Source organism: Phaeodactylum tricornutum, chromosome 19 (assembly GCF_000150955.2).
Source record: "Phaeodactylum tricornutum CCAP 1055/1 chromosome 19, whole genome shotgun sequence".
Lineage (NCBI taxonomy): Eukaryota > Bacillariophyta > Bacillariophyceae > Surirellales > Neidiaceae > Phaeodactylum > Phaeodactylum tricornutum.
In genome coordinates this window covers 77953-94822 of record NC_011687.1, presented here as the reverse complement: position 1 = coordinate 94822, position 16870 = coordinate 77953, and the positions used below count along the sequence as shown (strand labels likewise).

General features: G+C 49.5%; 6 protein-coding genes across 6 annotated transcripts; 1 reads left to right on the top strand and 5 right to left on the bottom strand.

Annotated features, from left to right (window-relative positions):
* Window positions 1-2553: 2553 nt before the first annotated feature.
* PHATRDRAFT_48731 (predicted protein) lies at window positions 2554-4881 on the bottom strand. The gene is made up of 3 exons (XM_002183253.1): window positions 4505-4881; window positions 3547-4431; window positions 2554-3216 (listed from the first exon to the last, which is right to left on the bottom strand). The coding sequence occupies exons 1-3, from the start codon at window positions 4689-4691 to the stop codon at window positions 2621-2623; spliced, it is 1668 nt and encodes a 555-aa protein (XP_002183289.1). The 5' UTR covers window positions 4692-4881; the 3' UTR covers window positions 2554-2620.
* A 282-nt stretch (window positions 4882-5163) lies between these two features.
* Window positions 5164-6676, bottom strand: PHATRDRAFT_48730 (predicted protein). Its single transcript, XM_002183252.1, has one exon. It carries the CDS (start codon window positions 6545-6547, stop codon window positions 5291-5293), a length of 1257 nt encoding a protein of 418 aa, XP_002183288.1. The 5' UTR covers window positions 6548-6676; the 3' UTR covers window positions 5164-5290.
* Window positions 6677-7762: 1086 nt separating this feature from the next.
* PHATRDRAFT_52450 (predicted protein) lies at window positions 7763-8350 on the bottom strand (the record flags this gene model as incomplete). Its single annotated transcript, XM_002183251.1, has 2 exons — window positions 7763-8135; window positions 8260-8350. Coding segments are annotated over 2 exons (464 nt in total), but the record flags the coding sequence as incomplete, so codon positions are not given.
* A 1023-nt stretch (window positions 8351-9373) lies between these two features.
* Window positions 9374-9832, bottom strand: PHATRDRAFT_7235 (predicted protein; the record flags this gene model as incomplete). Its single annotated transcript, XM_002183250.1, has 1 exon — window positions 9374-9832. A coding segment is annotated over one exon (459 nt), but the record flags the coding sequence as incomplete, so codon positions are not given.
* Window positions 9833-11313: 1481 nt separating this feature from the next.
* Window positions 11314-12978, top strand: PHATRDRAFT_39269 (predicted protein; the record flags this gene model as incomplete). Its single annotated transcript, XM_002183382.1, has 1 exon — window positions 11314-12978. The coding sequence occupies one exon, from the start codon at window positions 11314-11316 to the stop codon at window positions 12976-12978; it is 1665 nt and encodes a 554-aa protein (XP_002183418.1).
* A 251-nt stretch (window positions 12979-13229) lies between these two features.
* PHATRDRAFT_48728 (predicted protein) lies at window positions 13230-14094 on the bottom strand (the record flags this gene model as incomplete). The annotated part of the gene is made up of 2 exons (XM_002183249.1): window positions 13230-13874; window positions 14086-14094. The coding sequence occupies 2 exons, from the start codon at window positions 14092-14094 to the stop codon at window positions 13305-13307; spliced, it is 579 nt and encodes a 192-aa protein (XP_002183285.1). The 3' UTR covers window positions 13230-13304.
* Window positions 14095-16870: the final 2776 nt, after the last annotated feature.

The following is a 16870-nucleotide window of genomic DNA, read 5'->3' as shown; positions in this document are numbered from 1 at the left end:
CTACGGCGGCCAGCCGAAACCGCAACCCTCTCCCAACTTGACATTCACGCAACCGTAAGTAGGTCTCATATTTCCTATATCTAGAAGAATTTCTCTTTATTATCAGAGTCAGAAAAGACGTCGATTATTCATTGGTATAGGACGATAACTTTTCTGCTTTCACTGGATTCGTGGAGCTTTCAACATCCCTAACATTTTAACTGTACATCTTAAAAATAGGTGACTGGATGAAAAATTTCCCCACAAAGCTCCGTCAAAACCTCTAGAGGCATTTATGGATACAGGAGAGGATGGATTCACTGTTAGCAAGTCGCAGTGTGACAGATTTGAGTAAGACGAGCTTGAGACATATAAATGTGAACCACGAGAACTGTCATGAAACAATACAGACTTTCATCTGACTGTGAAAACTTCATATCAAGCTTTCTTTCGGTCGGACAAACCGAATGTAAGTACATCTAGCCACACATCTTTGACCATAATCGATCACTGTACGAAATCATGTCTGTGTCCTGACGGCAATGAATCTTGGGTCTCCGCGAAAAATCTTTTCGAAGCACATTTTGGCAACGCAGATTGTCGATGAAAGAAAGGAGGCTTATGAGTCGACTCCTTCTTCATTTTGAGACCTGCTGGTGAACATTCTGCTCGATCTGCTACCGGAGACTGATCGAAAATAAGAGACGCAGAAAGTGCAACAATTACACGCCATGTCCGCCGCACGAAACTCTTCGCACCATCACAGCGAGCGTTTACGAACAACACCCCAGAACAACCATCGCCGCGAGCTTTCGCCTTCTGTTGACAGCGATGATGACGTACCAGACATTAAAAAATACGGGTCGTCGTCATGTGATGGTGTTCCTCGTTGGATTGAAAGCCAGCCGGAGCGGCAGCTGACACCTCCGTTGTATCTTTCGGAAGAGCAACACTTTTTCTTGCAGCAGCAGCACCAACATCAGCTGCAATCTTACAAATACGCTTACCGAGTAGACCATCAACATCACATTGACGACGAGTTTTCTCTACCGATGAACGAAGACTATGAAGCACCTAGACACTCGCTTCTATCTTCGCAACCGGCGAATTATGGAGCAATGTATTCCCAGCAATCGTATCAGGGATCACCACCCTCAACTTCATATCCAGAACTGACAAACTTTCAACAGCAACCTTTCCCTACTAAGTCGCAGATAAGCGGATTTTCGTCGTATATTCGCGATCCACAAAAAGCCAACGGCTACCACGAACGCCCCACGGGCGACCCATCCATGGTGATGCAACTTCTCGGCGCCGGACGCACTCCCAACACCACGTCACAAAAAGGGTCGGCTGCGCGAGAAATACACCCGCCCTCCTCAAACTCAACGTCTCTTTTTTCAAAAGTACGCTCTTTACCTCTAGTAATAGATCATCGAAAGGCTTACGACCAGCCTGTCCATTTGGGCGACGAAGTGACGAGTGAATCAGGTTTGTTGAAAGGAAGACGATCAACAAGTTTTACAACAGCTAGAGCCGAAGCTTCTGGCAGGTTTCAGCTGTTAAAGGCTACACGAAGGAGATCCAAAGCCCCGAGTAAATCTGAAAGCTTAAAGTCTGGCCACCGCCGCTTTCATTCAGATGGTTCCAGTCTTGCATCCTGTAGCACAGCCAACTCGAAGGGAGCAAAACAACATCATCCTCTTTTACGGCCGAGTGCGTCTAACTTTGCTCGAGAAGGTTCCATCAGCCACCACCATCGCCGCCTCAGCTCAACCGACGCCGCTAGTTCGCTGCGAGGGCTTCCACCCGTAGCGCCATCGTCCAAAGCGACCATTTCTCCACACCATCATCGACGGTCGTCGTCACGCACCTCTATTGGAGACGCTATCCGTCGACGAGCTGATTCCTTTTCGTCAGCACTTTCTTTGACATCAAGTGCCACAGTGGCATCCTACGTTACAGATGTAACCAGAAGCTCCCTGTTCAAGTGTGCTTCGGAGAATGGCATGGCAGAGTTTCATCTGCCCAAGGACAACATACACATCATCACGGACCAGGCTTTAGAACAAGGTTTCATTTACAAAGAACAAAATCCGGATGAAAATGATTGTTTTGTTGAATACTACCTTTTTGCGACTGGCGTCAATAATTCCTGGCAGGATTTTCTGGACGACGACGATGAGCTCGTCAATACGGGATGCACCTGCAACTGCAATAATTGCGCGAACTACAAGCACCACCGTGAGTTATTGCCACCCAACCGATTTGCAATTGTTGTTGAAGATGATCTGTATAAAAGAGTTTTGAAGGAAGTGGCCGACAGTCAGCGTATGCCGTTTGGTCTGTACTTTTGTGGACATCATGAAGATGTCGATAAGCCCAACATTATGATTGCTGTCGTTCTAATTGTCATTTTTTTCGGTGGTATGGCCGCAGTGGCCTGTTCCTACAACGATCCCTCAAACTAGAGATACCGTCAGCTGTATTTTTGCAATCAATCAATGCTCACATTTAAAACTTAATTTAACCCGAATTTGTTTCCATTACTGGACGGCGGATTGATCACCTCTTACCAACGTCATCATGTCTGACGAGCATGTATTTTGTAATAAGTTCAGTAACTTGGCGGTAACAAAATCTAAAGCCGATACCGTTGAAATAGCGCATGCGGTGAGACGTTTTGAATCTGATACGTTGGGTCGATATCGTCCACCTTGACAGCGGCACCTCGTTCCAAAAAAGACCGACGAAGACTTTGCCGAAGTTGCGGAAGACGTTCCACATCGACTTCATATGATTCTTTCCATTGCTCAAAAACTTGAGCGCTGACAATCTCAGAGTACAAATAACGATAGTTGGCTAATGGACGCCCATTGGCATTGTCTTGGAATATGTCCCTGAGCGCGGTGATGTCTTTGCGACCGGGCAGATCGTGTGGTACAAATTCCTGTGCAAGCCGGTGCTGAAGGTCCAACATCGATTCTTCACCTTTCAAATCAAACTTGGAAAATAGAGTCAATTCCAGCTGTCCGTAGAAGGTAAGTTGAGCTAATTCCATCACCTTCTGGCGAGAGCGGTGACGATAGGCCGCTTCAATGGACTCCTCAACATTGGATTCCAAATCACGACCTAGCTCCGACGCGTGTACCAAAGCAAGCAATGTGGATGGTTCCATCAGCCAATGTTCCATGAATTTTGGCACAATCTCGAGCCAGTCGAGATTTTGCTCCGGACCTAGATATGTTCCTAATGAACTATGCCCAAGCATATATTGGTACACATGTCCCAGTTCGTGCCATAGAGCTTCCACGTCCATCCAAGTAAGAGTGGCTGGATCTGTGTCCCATATTGGTGGTGCAATGGAGAGGACCACCGCCACAACCGGAGTACGTTCTGCGTCGTTCTCTAAAATACGTCCTCGTGTTATCAGTGGGGAGGAAACTGCTCGCTTCAGTTTGCCATCTCGAGCAAAGGGATCCAAGTAGAAAGATCCGAGGTGGGAGCCAGTTATGTCGTCTTGAACATGAAATAAGCGCACATCTTCATGCCAACCACAGACTAAACTTTCTTCCGGGCTGGCTGGGATGAGCGAGACCCCAAAGACATCTTGCGACATGCGGCTCGCTACGAACAAGGCGCCCTCCAGCGTCACGTGACGCTCAATGCGCAATCGAGAAAGGTCGTCCATTTGTTGCGGACTTAGCCCGCTTACAAGAGGCGTGTTTCCTGTCGGGGTCAAGAGATCGTCCAAGGCTTGCCCTGATGAATTATTCGCCTGTCCACTAGCACTCTTCAAAAAGGGTTGCAACCGTTCTCGGATCGTTTCGTGCAAGCCCTCCAATTCTTCCACCGTGACGATCCGATGCTCCAATATTTGCTCGGCCCAGTTTTTGTACCCCAACAAATTTGCTTTCGCGTTGGACAAACCGACATAATTATACATATCCGCAATCAAAAGCTGTGTAGCGAGCGGTGGAGCCTTCTGAATGGCGGCGGTAACACCATGAAGAGCTTCTGTGTATTCCCGATATTTTATAAATTTCTCCTCGTCCTCAAACAAGCTTTGCCCCGTTTCGACTTCGTACTTTCGAACCCACATTTGCGCAGCAAACCGGGCGTCCGACATGGCGAAATCCAACTCGCCATGTTGTTCGTCTTGTACAAGCAATAGCGAACGTAGAGTCTGGTAGACCGTTTCTGACGTTTCCAAAGAACTTTCGTCAATGGTATTGGCCACAGTCTGTGCCGCGCGGTGCCACTCGCCCTTGTTTCGTTCATCCGCCATATGACACAGCCAATTGGCAATTTGACGTCCACTCTGCAAGACCGCCCGATTTTCGTTAAGCGTTGTCAGTGTAGACGTTAGAGACCGAGCCGCAGTGTTCTTTCGGACTTCGCCAATCGAATCGTTGTTGCTTGACAGAAATTGAGTCTGCAAGCTTTGTACGGCTGGACCGACATGATGTGGTCGCACATGTTGCAGACGTGGGACGTTAGCCGGTACAGTGATCGGCGTATCAACCTCTGAGATTTTCCTGTTGCTCGGAGGTTTCGGACCATAAATTTCCTCCAGAGTGTTCGCCAGAGGATTGGAAGGCCTGAAAGATTTGCTTCGCCAGACGTCTCGAAGATAAGTCGTAATCGATCTGCACTGACTGTGTTTGAAAGACGACGGCAAAGTATTGCTCGGTAGGACCAGCCGATTCCATCTTCCAATGTGGTGTATCGGCGGCATGTTCAAAGGTTGTACTTCGATCTTCTTTTTCAGGCGAGTGAGGCAGACAGGGTGCCAAGGATGTTGATATTCTAATTCGAGAGACTTACACGTATTCCATGTAAATCCAAGTAAATTCTAGATCAAATGTTTCCACATTCGTTAGAGGCGAAGAAACGAAAGCGAGGTAACGTTTGCAGACGATGAGGTCTTGCACAATCGAATAGCCTTGCCCTCATCCAGAGAACGTGAGTCACTGCATCACATCCTCTACATCGATCCGAATACGGTAAATATCTCGTTGTGGAAATTGAGAACCCAGCAACCGGTACTCACTGTCAAGCTACCATGATATCGGATTGGTTAAAAAAATCATTTTGAAATTTACAGTTAATGTAAGCGTTTCCTTTGCAAAAGATCCTGATCGATTGATTTCGTTATATGGCTACTATTGATCGACTACATATAGATCACACACGAGTACTATTCGTTTACTGTTTGTATTTTGACTCCAGCTGCTTTGGCGCTGCCAGATGAAAGAATTAGTGGTTGGTCGGCAGGACATTTGCTCTTCACAAATAGGTATTTTTATGCTTACTGAGGTACCACACCACTAATGCAAGTCTGCGATATGCTGGTTCTTTCAACCAAGGTGTTGGGCCCTGAGCTATTCGTACCCAAGGTGAAGGACATAACGTCGTTGTTGTCTCCCTCTACTCGCTGGAAAACGGCATCCACCACAAACTGGTAGGCAACTCGACTGAACGATTCTGTGTAGGACGACGCAAACGAGTCGGCAAACGATGTTGCGTTGAGCCCATTCACTGCAAAGTCTTCGTCGCACAGATCGCCACTGCAAGCTCCCACGCAATCCATTTGCAGTCCCATACCGGCTAGAAGGTCGCATTCATCGACGCAGGTAGACATGATAAAATCTTGACAAATTTCGGTGTAACTGTCGGCCACTGCATCCAGGTATGCAGCTACCACAGCCTCGGCTACGGAAGAGGCCTCGGCAAAGGCAAAGCTGGCAACGCCACCGGCAACCGAAGCCGAAAACTCCTGAATGTCCTCGCCTTTTACGTGCACATGCGTCGCAATAACGCCGACGGTTCCAGCCTCGGACGCAGCAGACGAATTAGTAAAGATGGTGGCCGTGGAGTTACCAAAGATGGTAGAGTTTGATGTTCCAGCAGCGCATAGAAATTCAGACATCATGCCGCCACTTCCTTCTTCTGCTAGTTTCTCGCAAAGAGCACTTGTATCTGTATACGCAAATCCGTCAACCTCAGCCATAATTTCTCCTTCAATTTGATTGTTTGAGCTCGTAAGGGCGACACTGGCGGACTGAATGTTGACGGCAAGGTCAATCTCCTGCACCGATCCTGCTCCATTCACGTCTTGCCCAACGCGTGTTACGTCGAAGCTCCCTTCAGCCACGAGAATCGAGCCAGTCGTCTGTGCCGTCAGCCGTCCCACTTCACATAGGGCGAATGTGTTGACAAAGTCACTCGAATTTAAGCCAGTTTGGCCACTCATTGCGCTTCGTGATGCCATCGTCGCCAAAGCAATGCCCGTACACCATTTATCAAAGTCGAAGCAAAAGTCGCCACCGTCGGTTGCCATGACGATATTGAAGTTTTGGTCATTGTAGTCCATTCGTTCCTCCATCGGGGGGAGCTCAACCATCTTGGGGACGGGCTTTTCGGCTTTGCGAAACAACCTCCTACCTTGCGTACCGTGAGCTTGTTGGTCAGCGACCTTTGTCCCTTTCAATCCTCCGTGCGCAGCCTGAACAGCAGACGCATGGCTCGAGGCCAGCAAGAAGATGAGCGCACTTCGAAATGCCATGTTTTTGGTAGCTGTTGATGCTGAAGGGTGTAAGTACTTGTTTTATGTGGTCTCACAAAATGGCGATGCACGATTCGTGTATTTGAGGTGGCTCTCGAAAATGGGACCGCCAATTGAGGTGGATTTTTGACAGGAGCGAAAATAGTGCGCCAAAATCATCCCCCGGCGTAGTTTTGGCGACGTCGAAGTTCTAGTGGATCGCAGAACTGCAATAAATACAGAGCCGAGCCTGCTCTCCGGATTATGATATATAGTGCGAAAAATTGTCGTTTTCTTGTAGGCTTAATGAAATAACCCCCAATAACGTCTATTTGAATTAACAAGTGAAAGGGTCAAAGTTAAGTACAGTGTTCGTTAAACTCTCGGCGAAAGTGGAAGGATAAATGGATGTCGAGATGACTGATCAGGAGAGTACTAGGAAGTCGATGAAAAATATCGATACACCGCAACCCTATTTCACAACCGACGGAGTTTACTGTTACCCATTCTTGTGGACGTATAATCTGTATCGCGTGAAACAGACGTCGGACACCCTCCCATGAAGCTCTTCGTTCAGTTTGACAGACATCCTGCCTTTTTCCTTTTTTTGATTGGGCTCTGGTGCCTTACAGAGCATTTCTTCAAATCTAGGTACAGTGACTTTTTTTTGTGAGGAGGGATGGAACCATTACATCTGTCATACACTATCAACCTTGATTTTCTGATCGACAAATGAAGGGATTTCATTTCTGGTCTGCTTTCCTGTCCGTTTACGCTTATGAGCCACGATGCAGTATCCCAAACCACACGTTGGGCTGCCACCCAGCTGAGATTCGTTGTTCACTGTGCGCCAGTTTAAATATATCTACCGATAGTCTACAAACTTAGTCTCCATAGGCACTTTCGTGTAACATTTCCTTTCCCCGAGGTTTGGTCGCTACTAGTAGGTGTTACAGCTAGTGCTGGTCTAACATGTAGCAAAATGATTGTGGAGACACACCACGCGAGCGTAATTCTCGTCTCTCTACAAAAGACGAAAGTTCGCTTTTGCTTTACCAATATTCCTGACCTTAATCCGTTTCCATGCCATCGGTCGCAGCGGTGGATGGTGTCGATTGGGCTGCCGCAGCGGCCACCTTGTTTACTTGATCCAGCATATCTCGTGCTTCGTGTTGGGCCGTATTAGTGTTGTGAAAGTTTTCTTGCTGTCCGACATTACCGTTGCCATTTTCTACCTCACTGCTGTCCCATGGAATGGCGAATTTGGTGACCCTCGGTTTGTCGGCTAGAATGTGTCGCGTGACGTGCTCCAAGGCGAAGGGCCAGGAGACGGGGCCGTCCGCGTCCGGATCGTATCCCGGTTTGGTGTATTCGTTGTTCACGTAGTAGCCTACCCGTACGAACTCCCGGTCCTTGTACCGGCAGGTGACGAGAACGACCGTGACGCCGAGCAGTTCGTCTTTGGGCAGGGTTTGACTATCGGGTGCGTCGGCCTGCAGGACGAATTTATTCCGACCGACCGGTACCGGACCCACCAGTATCTCGTCCAGGACCTGATCCTGATGCGAATCGTGTGCGCTCCCCACGTAGAGCACTTTCCATTCCAAATCTGGTGCGGCGAAGAGAAAGACAAACAAGAAATATTCCGAGGTCGTGAGATTGATGGTGTTTTGTTGGCATCCGAGAGGTGCCGAACCGTGCGTTCCGCTCCATCTGCATTTTGTGAAACGTACCATCTTCCAGTTCTTGTAAGCACTCGAAGGTAATTTCGAATTGGAATGGATTCAAGAAACACGTCGGATTGTCCAAAACGACCTGCGTGTTGGAGAAGAAAGAACGTGAGAGCAGAGTACAGAACCAAATGAGGACATCCGTTTCGAAGACGGTCGTTTCGTCCGTGCCGTAAACCGTTCTGACGGCCTTACCATATTGACAACATTGACGAGCGCCATGATATAGGCAGAAAAATGTATACTGTTCAATAATAAATACGCCGCTACTGATGACACTCGTCTCGTGTGCGTCCGAGTGCAACAACAAAAAAACCGGAAATCACAATGTCGGGTTGTTCCTCTGTACTCGAAGAACTCTGTGTATGCGTGTGCGTGTCAGTGTTACGGCTTACCAAGACGTGCGGCGGAAGGAAGAGACCGCACTGCGCGTACAGATTGAAAACGGTAAGCGTGAAGTATATTGGCCCAATTGCGGAAAAATGCCGTCCGTGTCGGTGCGCACTCGCGGAAACGGCACTCGTCCTCGGCGCCATGGTGACCCGATCCGAAACACGCCAAACCGGAACTGGCGCGCGGCAGCCTGCCCCGCTCGCCATTTCGCGCACTCAACTTACACCTACCCCCCTTCTCGGTTCATTGAGTCTGCACGGGTCAAGTCGGGTGAGTCCCCAGGAAGCGATAGATACCAAAAAGCATGGGAAGATCTCTCTTCTACTACCTTGTTTTCATAAAAAAAAATACTCTTTTGAGATAGCTATTTTACACTAACCTTCCGCCCTCTTTCCTATTGTAACTAACTACCTACCTCACACCTACTTGTCAATCTCTCTAGAGGTCGGTTAGACAGACGCACATGATGGTTTATGTTAGGCCTAACCAAAGTCTCTAAAGCTTGCTGAGGTTAAGGGTACGGACCGACTGGACTTTTGGGGCATTCTCCGTCACTTTCTACGTTCCGGTTTCCAGCGTTGCCTACCTAATCAGACTGGTCCAAGTCTACTACCGGCGGGGGTTCTTGCCAAGTCATGGCCTCTTTGACGTATTTGTACGTCAATCCGGCACTCGGAAGAATTACCAAGGCTGCCCCCGCCGGCCACGGTAGGTCATTCCAGTAACCAACCCCACGGGCCATGAGCGTAGCGGCCACGGGAATAAACAAAAGCGCCGTAAGTTCCGCCACGTACAGGCTCTGCATCCGGGACACCAAAGCCTCCGACATGGGGTAGTACTGTCCCGTGGCGGGGTTTTTGCTTTGCTCGCGCAGAATGTGTTGGATAGTCGGAAAGCAGGACGATGCCGTCCATACCCCAACCAGAGCCAGTTTGACCCAGAACCACGGTTCGTGGCTGTAAAACTCCCACCCCTTGCCGTACGCACCGACACGGACGCCACCGGACGCAATCACCACCAACGCACTCAACCAGTAGACAAGGTTAGTCGTGCGCAGGGTCGATTCGTCACTCGTCGACATGGTGGTCGACACCAAGGCGCGTTCCTGTACGATACAGGCGGTGCAGAGGAGGAGACCGACGTAGTGCGTGTACGCCACCAGGGCGCTGGGGACGGGACCCACTGCGGCCGTCGCGGCGTCGGCGGGGAGACTGGATCCAACAGTCACCGCCAAGAAGGGTAGGCTCAGGGACGCTAGGCGACCTGTGGTATTGTGAGCGAACGACGAAAAGGGGTGGAAGCTCGGCGTTAGCGGTGTAGACTCGGTCGCGGAGTCGGCCGTATCCACGTCGAAAGCCTCGGGTGTCAGACGCCACGATATAAGCACTGGGCGCGCTGGACAGGAACTGGTATGTACCGGTACCGACAGCCGTCGAGACGGCGGTGCCCAGGCCTTGATTCTCGGGACGACACCGGCCATCGACCAAACGCATAAGGCGATCCCGAAAGACGCAACTCGACGCCACATCTTTTCCGGGTGCGGTGCGAAAGGACGAAAAGCGAACGAGTTTCGTGGGTCCTTCTTGTAGACGCAAGGGGAAACGGTATGGTTTGACTCTAACCGTTCAGAACCAAAGTATGGTGCGATAGATACCTATGGGATTGACTGGTAATGCGAAAGATACGCCACCGATGGGCAAGATGCGCACCGCCTTCACAATCAATCCACCCATTCCCTTCAATGACGTCATTGAAGAAGAAGTAGGTTTTACTGTTGATCGACCTCCGCCCTCTAGTAGATTGACAGTGGTAGGAATCACCGTTCACGTTCAGCCTCATCGTGCTGACGGTGACAGTCGGCGGGAAGACCGGGAAACGAACCTGGCGGCAGGGAACCTAGCAGTGAATGAGAATGCGCAAGTCTATAGGGCTTTCTCATAAAAGCGACCAAAACAAGATTTTTGAGTAAGCGAAGATCAGCTCCAAATGAAAAGAACTACCGTAAGAGTCTGACGAAAGCAATTTAACGGTACACCACTAAGGAAAGCACGACTTCACAACCTAAACAAGGGCTTCTCAATATTGAAAGTGAAAACTCACATATATGAAATAGATAAACAGTTTAAAAGAATCTGCGACACATATGAAATAAGTCTAAAAAGCACACGATGCGCGTGCTCGAGTCGCCTACTCTTGACCCAAGAGTATTTCAAGGAAGTAAACTCGATACCAGTCAACGTGCTAGCTAGCTAGCTAGTGGTGAAAATGATAAACCCACAGAGGTTTCGATGGTGATGAGATTGCGTTAGAGTGAATGTGAATTCTGTACCGGCCGGCACTTGCGATCTCTATTGAAGGGCTGACATCGAAAAGAGAGAGAGAGAGTTACCAATTGTAAAAACTTACCGTTGGTGTATCTGCGCGCTCTAGACCTATTCCGGATAATTCGGCATGTTGTCGTTGCGAAAGAGCCAAGGGAGCAATCCCTGCGTCAATGCGACGCGTACTGGCACGAACAGGACTGGCCCAACAACGCATCCACGCGGTAGCGCTGCTGGCCTAGACAAGCAACAGCAGTTTCCACGAAACGAATTTACTCCTACAGTAAGCCTGGTATTCTTGTGGATGTTTCTGATTGTCGTGTTTGTTCTCTCCCTGGTCTCAATGACGGCCCTTGTTTATATGAATTCGTCACTCGAGCCCACATTAGGAAGGTCCAACGCCATTGTCAATATTCCAAGCACTCTCGAAACCATCGGAGGAAAAGGAGCTTCCTTCTTGCGCGGAGCAGGAAATTTCGCCGGCTCGAACCAGGCTGCATTGAAGAAAGCTGCCTGGGCTCGCCGCCTACCACCATCGGTATGGACCCGAAAAGCCGATCCGCACCCCACGGCGGACGCCACCGCGATACAAGAATTTGTCCGCCAGAATCTCACCGCGGCCGAAATGGACCGCGCTCGCAAACTGTGCGGCCAATTCCTCTACTCTAGTTTGACGCGGGCTACCCAGGTGGGTGACCTGGGCTCACAAACCTTTGTCGCCACCGGCGACATTCCCTACATGTGGACGCGCGATTCGGCCGTACAAATGGGGCTCTACGTGCCGCGTATCCAACACCAACCCTGGTTAAACCTGATAATACAAGGTGCCATTCGTCGACAAGCCTTTCATATCATTCAGGATCCCTACGGCAACGCCTATACACGGTCGTGGCAGAATCCCCGTTCCCTGCCGCTCAAAGATCGTGTCATTGGACGGGGAGGCTGGGTGGCAACACGCAATTACGAAGTCGACTCGGGGGCTTATTTTATCACACAGCTTTGGGATTACTACGTCTCGGACGTGTACCGTCCGGAAATTTTGCTGGCGGAGCCCATTGTTTTTGACGCCGTTCAGACTTTGGTAGACACCTACATTATTGAACAGCACCACGAAAGGGATTCTTCGTATCGCTATTTGGAATTACCCCGGGATGGCAAAGGCAAGGAGACGGCTTACACGGGCATGACATGGTCAGGATTTCGGCCCTCGGATGAGGCCTGTGATCTACATTATCATGTGCCGTCCAATATCTACGCGGCTGCTGCCTTGGAACGGGCGATTGTCCTGAACCAACAAATCTGGAGAGATGCAACCTTGCACAACAAAATGCAAAAACTGCTGCTAGAAATTGAAGAAGGTATCCAGAAACATGGAACCATTCAAATGGACTCTGGAGAAACTGTTTATGCCTACGAAGTGGATGGTCTTGGTAACTCGTTGGAAGATTTTGACGACGCCAACGTGCCATCTCTCTTATCTATACCGGTCTTGGGGTGGTCCAAGTTTGATCCACAAGTGTACGAAAACACTCGTCAACGACTGTTGAATCCCAAACTCAACAAGCACTATTACGCCAACCACGCCTTTCGCGGCATGGGAAGTTCCCATACGCCCCATCAGTATGTCTGGCCCATGAGTTTTGCTATGGAAGCTTTGACGTTATCCGGTACTCCCCAGCAGCGTGCCCATGCCGTGGCATTTCAACTACGACAATCCTTACAAGCCGCCTGTCAGGATGCGGCGCACGAAAGCGTTGATAGTAATAGCGGTTGCACGGACAGTGGCTCGGGAATGACGCGCAATTGGTTTGAATGGTCTAATGCCTTGTTTGTGGTGTTGACGGAAATGGCGTTGGGAGAACAGTGTGATGCAACGGGACGGGACGGATACCGAAACTCGGTAGTGTACACCAAAGGATCTCAGGAGACGATGAATTTTTACCAAAATCGATATCAGAGTGACCCAGCGGTTCCCGGAAACTATCAGGTGCGAGAGATTTATTCTTAACACAGGCATTGAATGGCTCATTGACTCCTTCAGGCCGGACGGTCAGGTCTCACACGTTGCCTTTCCTTTTTCCGTAGGGCGTTGAAGCACAGATACCGTTTTTTGACTAGGGAGGCTGATGGATCCTTCCGATCAGGAATAAAGGAAGACAACGAGGCTTTCATACCAAAGGAGGCAGCGGGTTGTTGTTTTTTTTCGCACAAGCGAATACTGTAGTATGGTAGATTTCTAGACTCGGCAAGCACACAATTGCAGGTGAAACTTTTTAATAATATGATGTTAAGAGTCAACCACGTCTTTCAATAAATGCGGTCAGCTTCACTGTTCTATTTGGTTAAACTCATAATCGCATTGACCAAATCGCAATCATTCTCCTTGAGCGCCTTGACGGCAGTGGCTCGTGTACAATTGATTTGGGCCATGACAAGTTCGATATCTTTCGCTTCCAGTCCTGTTTCATCTGCTTCCCCTTCTTCTTCGGGTTCCGGTGCCTGGGACATACTGGTAACAGCCGACGCGGCCTGCTGTTGCTGGAATTGCTTAGCAGCAGCCGCCTGCGAGGCGGCACCGGCGTCTTCCGACTTGGCTTCGCCAAAGACAACGTACGTGTCGGCGTTGGGCGACTTGAAGACGTCTGGCTTGTGAATCACGAACAAAACGTTCTTGGACTTCTTGACCGTCACACGGAGGACGCCCGGAATGGCCCGCATGCCCAGCTTTTGCATGGCTTTGCGCGACTTCTTTTCGTTGCGGTTCTGCTGCTTGAACTCTTCCTGCTGCATCATGGCCTGCGCCTGAGCGAGCATAGCGGGGTCCATGCCCTGGGTTTCCAAATCAGGAACATCGTCATCTTCTTCCTGAACTTCGAGCTCGGGGACATCGTCGATTTCTTCAATCTAGTGTCGAAAAGCGAAAGTGAGTCGTTTTTGTTCAGGAATGAATTTTCCAGCGGTTGCCGGTCTACTAAAAAACGAGACTCATTACCCGTCGCAAGGGCGTGAGGATGCCACCTCAGGAGACGCGACCTTCCCATCGCTTTTCTTCCGTCTTTTTGTCGACACAAGGCCATTTTGTTTACAGAAATCCGGAAGTTCATAGTGTTCTTACCTCGGGCATGGTAATAGTGTTGGGGAAAGCAGGAAACCTATGGATGAACGGTGCTTTGGGGATGGATGAAGATTGGTGTTGGTGTTTGGATCCCCAGGCGAATCACTTTTTGGTCTGTCGATCTCGCGTCCACGGCTCGTTGCGCAAACCTAATTTCCGGGTTTACGAAAGAAAAACGCAATTCGCTTTGTATCCAGTCTCACAAATGATGTCGTGGAGGACATTTGAAATATAGCAACAGTCTCATTTTTCGACTCAACTGTTCCGATCGTGTGATGGACCCCTTCTGCATCGAGAATCGTCTGTGCTCGTTCTTTCGCGAAGCAACTTCCCGACCGAACCAAATTCTTGTTCTGCTAGGTGAGAGGTGTCACCTCTCTTCACTGATGAAAATTCACTCAGAGTACCGTGTAATGCATTGGCATGTAGTGCACTTTCGTCAGCCTTTCTGTTCCGGCCTTTCTCGCGTATCCGGCGCAAACGAAGCAAGCTGGAAGAACATCCACAAAAAAGAAAATTCCAACCCTTGATCCACCTTCTGTGCAGTTGACGCATTCCTTGGTGGTCCTGTCACTCGTTGCTCTCGTTCTCTCTCACTTCATCAATAGGAAATTGTACAATGGTCGATACTGGAAAGGCAATCTCTATGCGTCCAAATGCAAACATTGTTTTTCTCGGCCACCAAAGCTTCAAACCATGCTGTAATACCTTCACTGTACAACTCATGGATGCCTACTGCGCTGGTTGGTATAGCGAGTGTCCGTCACTAAACATGGTTGAGCCCAAGAAAATGTGCTCCATGAGTCACGTCAGCATTTTTTTACGCCAATTCGAAAAGCAGAACGGCACCCTGGTTGGCTGGACTTTGTGCGATGAGACGGAGCGAGAAACTTTGACGGAACAAACCTGGTTGATCAAGACTTACACACCACTGTCACAGGCTGGTCTCAGAGAACGTTTGCGGACATTGATGTCGTCGCGAATGGCCAATGCGTGGAAGACAGCGAAAGCGACCCAACCGGCGGGATCCCCTCGGAGTGTAACAAACACTTTCCGAAACTTTCACCAGGTCAACAAACCACAGGAAGTATCGACTGACGGCACAAGCACAGGGAGTCCCCCTTCCAGCTTGCATTTGTCAATCTTTTGAAGGACAAGGACATTTTCATTTAGTGTATTTTCGACGGCATGCATAAAATCGGGCTCAATGCAACCCTCCTTGCAGTACAAAAGAGAAATTTAAGGCTAGTGGACGAGTAGAAAGGGTCTTGATGCGAGATAATACAAGGGTTTATCTCTGCTATGAAGGTCTCTTCGTTCGCCAGTCTGTCGACTTGACACCCAACAACCGCGTACACGCATGACGATACATAACCTATCCATAAAAGCATCCCCTAATGAGAGACGGAAAGGTCCTTCCTTGACTGTGAATAGTTTTTTCCGTAGATAACGTCTCACGTCTATGGAGCGGGTAGAATGAAGCTACTAGCGAGCCAGCTCTTTGTCAATAGAGCCAAAAACACTCACTCATTCATATACTGAATGTCGTATGGATATCCATTCCGACAGACCTTTCTCAGCCAGCCAGCCTCATCTTTCAGTCAATCACGCTTGTGCATATAATCCAATTGCGTCTGTACAAGTTTTTCGATGTGTATTCCGCTGTCGTCATGAGCGGACTGCTACCTCAAACGCTTCAAGATAGTAGCGATATCTTCAGTAGAGCGTCAGGCGATGCGACGAGACGGCGATCGGCTTTGGAAGCAAGCCATACCGGAAGTGACAACCAAGGGACTAATCTCCGGCGACAGAAGCGTTCTGGAACCAAACGAAAACCATCGCGATGGATCCTTTCTTGTTATAATCGATGCACACCCCTTAACACAGTAGTCGTGACTTTGGCTTTGGTAATCCTTTCTTGGTTGCCGTGGATCGGATTGTGGCTCTTTCGACATGCGCAATGCTACAGTCGCGAAGCCTTTGTTTCGTGGGGGGAAGCTCCGATTCATGATGCTGCGTCGGGGATCCATCGGGTGTGTCCCAAAGTTCCGTACACAACCCTGTCGAATGAAGGGCAGAGTGACACACTCGGCAGCGACAAGAGTAAGTCTGCACGTTCGCGAATTTGTATGACTACCTTGACGGATCAGGCCGCAATATCCTCTTGGTGGCAACGCTCGTTGCGCTGTCGGGATTTTGACCAGGTCGGCCCACTGACATTGCCCAATCAGCAGGCCTACGCCGATCGTCATGGCTACGTTTTAATCGACGGAAGCGATGTGCTAGATGTTTCCCGACCTCCGGCATGGAGTAAGATACCCGCCGTCCTGCGTCTGCTACGCCAAGAAGAGAAGCACGAACCGAACACACTAAAGATGAGGAGTACAATTGATTGCGATTGGGTCTGGTGGCTGGATGCCGACGTTGTCATTATGAATTCCAGCATTGCGTTAGAAGAATCGCTGCTTCCACAAGACCCTAACCTCCATTTGATTGTCACTCCAGATCGTAGGTTGACAGTGAATTCCGGTTCGTGGCTGATTCGGAATGATCCATGGTCGCATACATTTTTAGAGTCCTGGTGGAATCAGACGTCCTTTGTACGGGAGCCCGGATTGAGCTTATCGGGGGACAACGCTGCTTTCGGAAATCTCGTTGCGAGACTCTTGGACGATCCTGAGCAAAGCCCGCACATTTCGATCATTCCCAAATGTCAGCTCAACTCGTTCGGAGCTTTCGTCCCCGAAAAACCTCACGTGCGACGACCACTCGAACGCGACGAGCC

What these genes read in the sequence shown, in the direction of transcription:
- PHATRDRAFT_48731 (XM_002183253.1), bottom strand. Translation starts at nt 4,691, where the DNA reads ATGGAATCGGCTGGTCCTACCGAGCAATACTTTGCCGTCGTCTTTCAA. An exon ending in GCAACAGGAAAATCTCAGAG is followed by an intron (nt 4,432 to 4,504) that starts GTTGATACGCCG and finishes ATGTCGGTCCAG; the next exon opens with CCGTACAAAGCTTGCAGACT. An exon ending in CCCAGCCAGCCCGGAAGAAA is followed by an intron (nt 3,217 to 3,546) that starts GTTTAGTCTGTG and finishes GAACATATCTAG; the next exon opens with GTCCGGAGCAAAATCTCGAC.
- PHATRDRAFT_48730 (XM_002183252.1), bottom strand. Translation starts at nt 6,547, where the DNA reads ATGGCATTTCGAAGTGCGCTCATCTTCTTGCTGGCCTCGAGCCATGCG.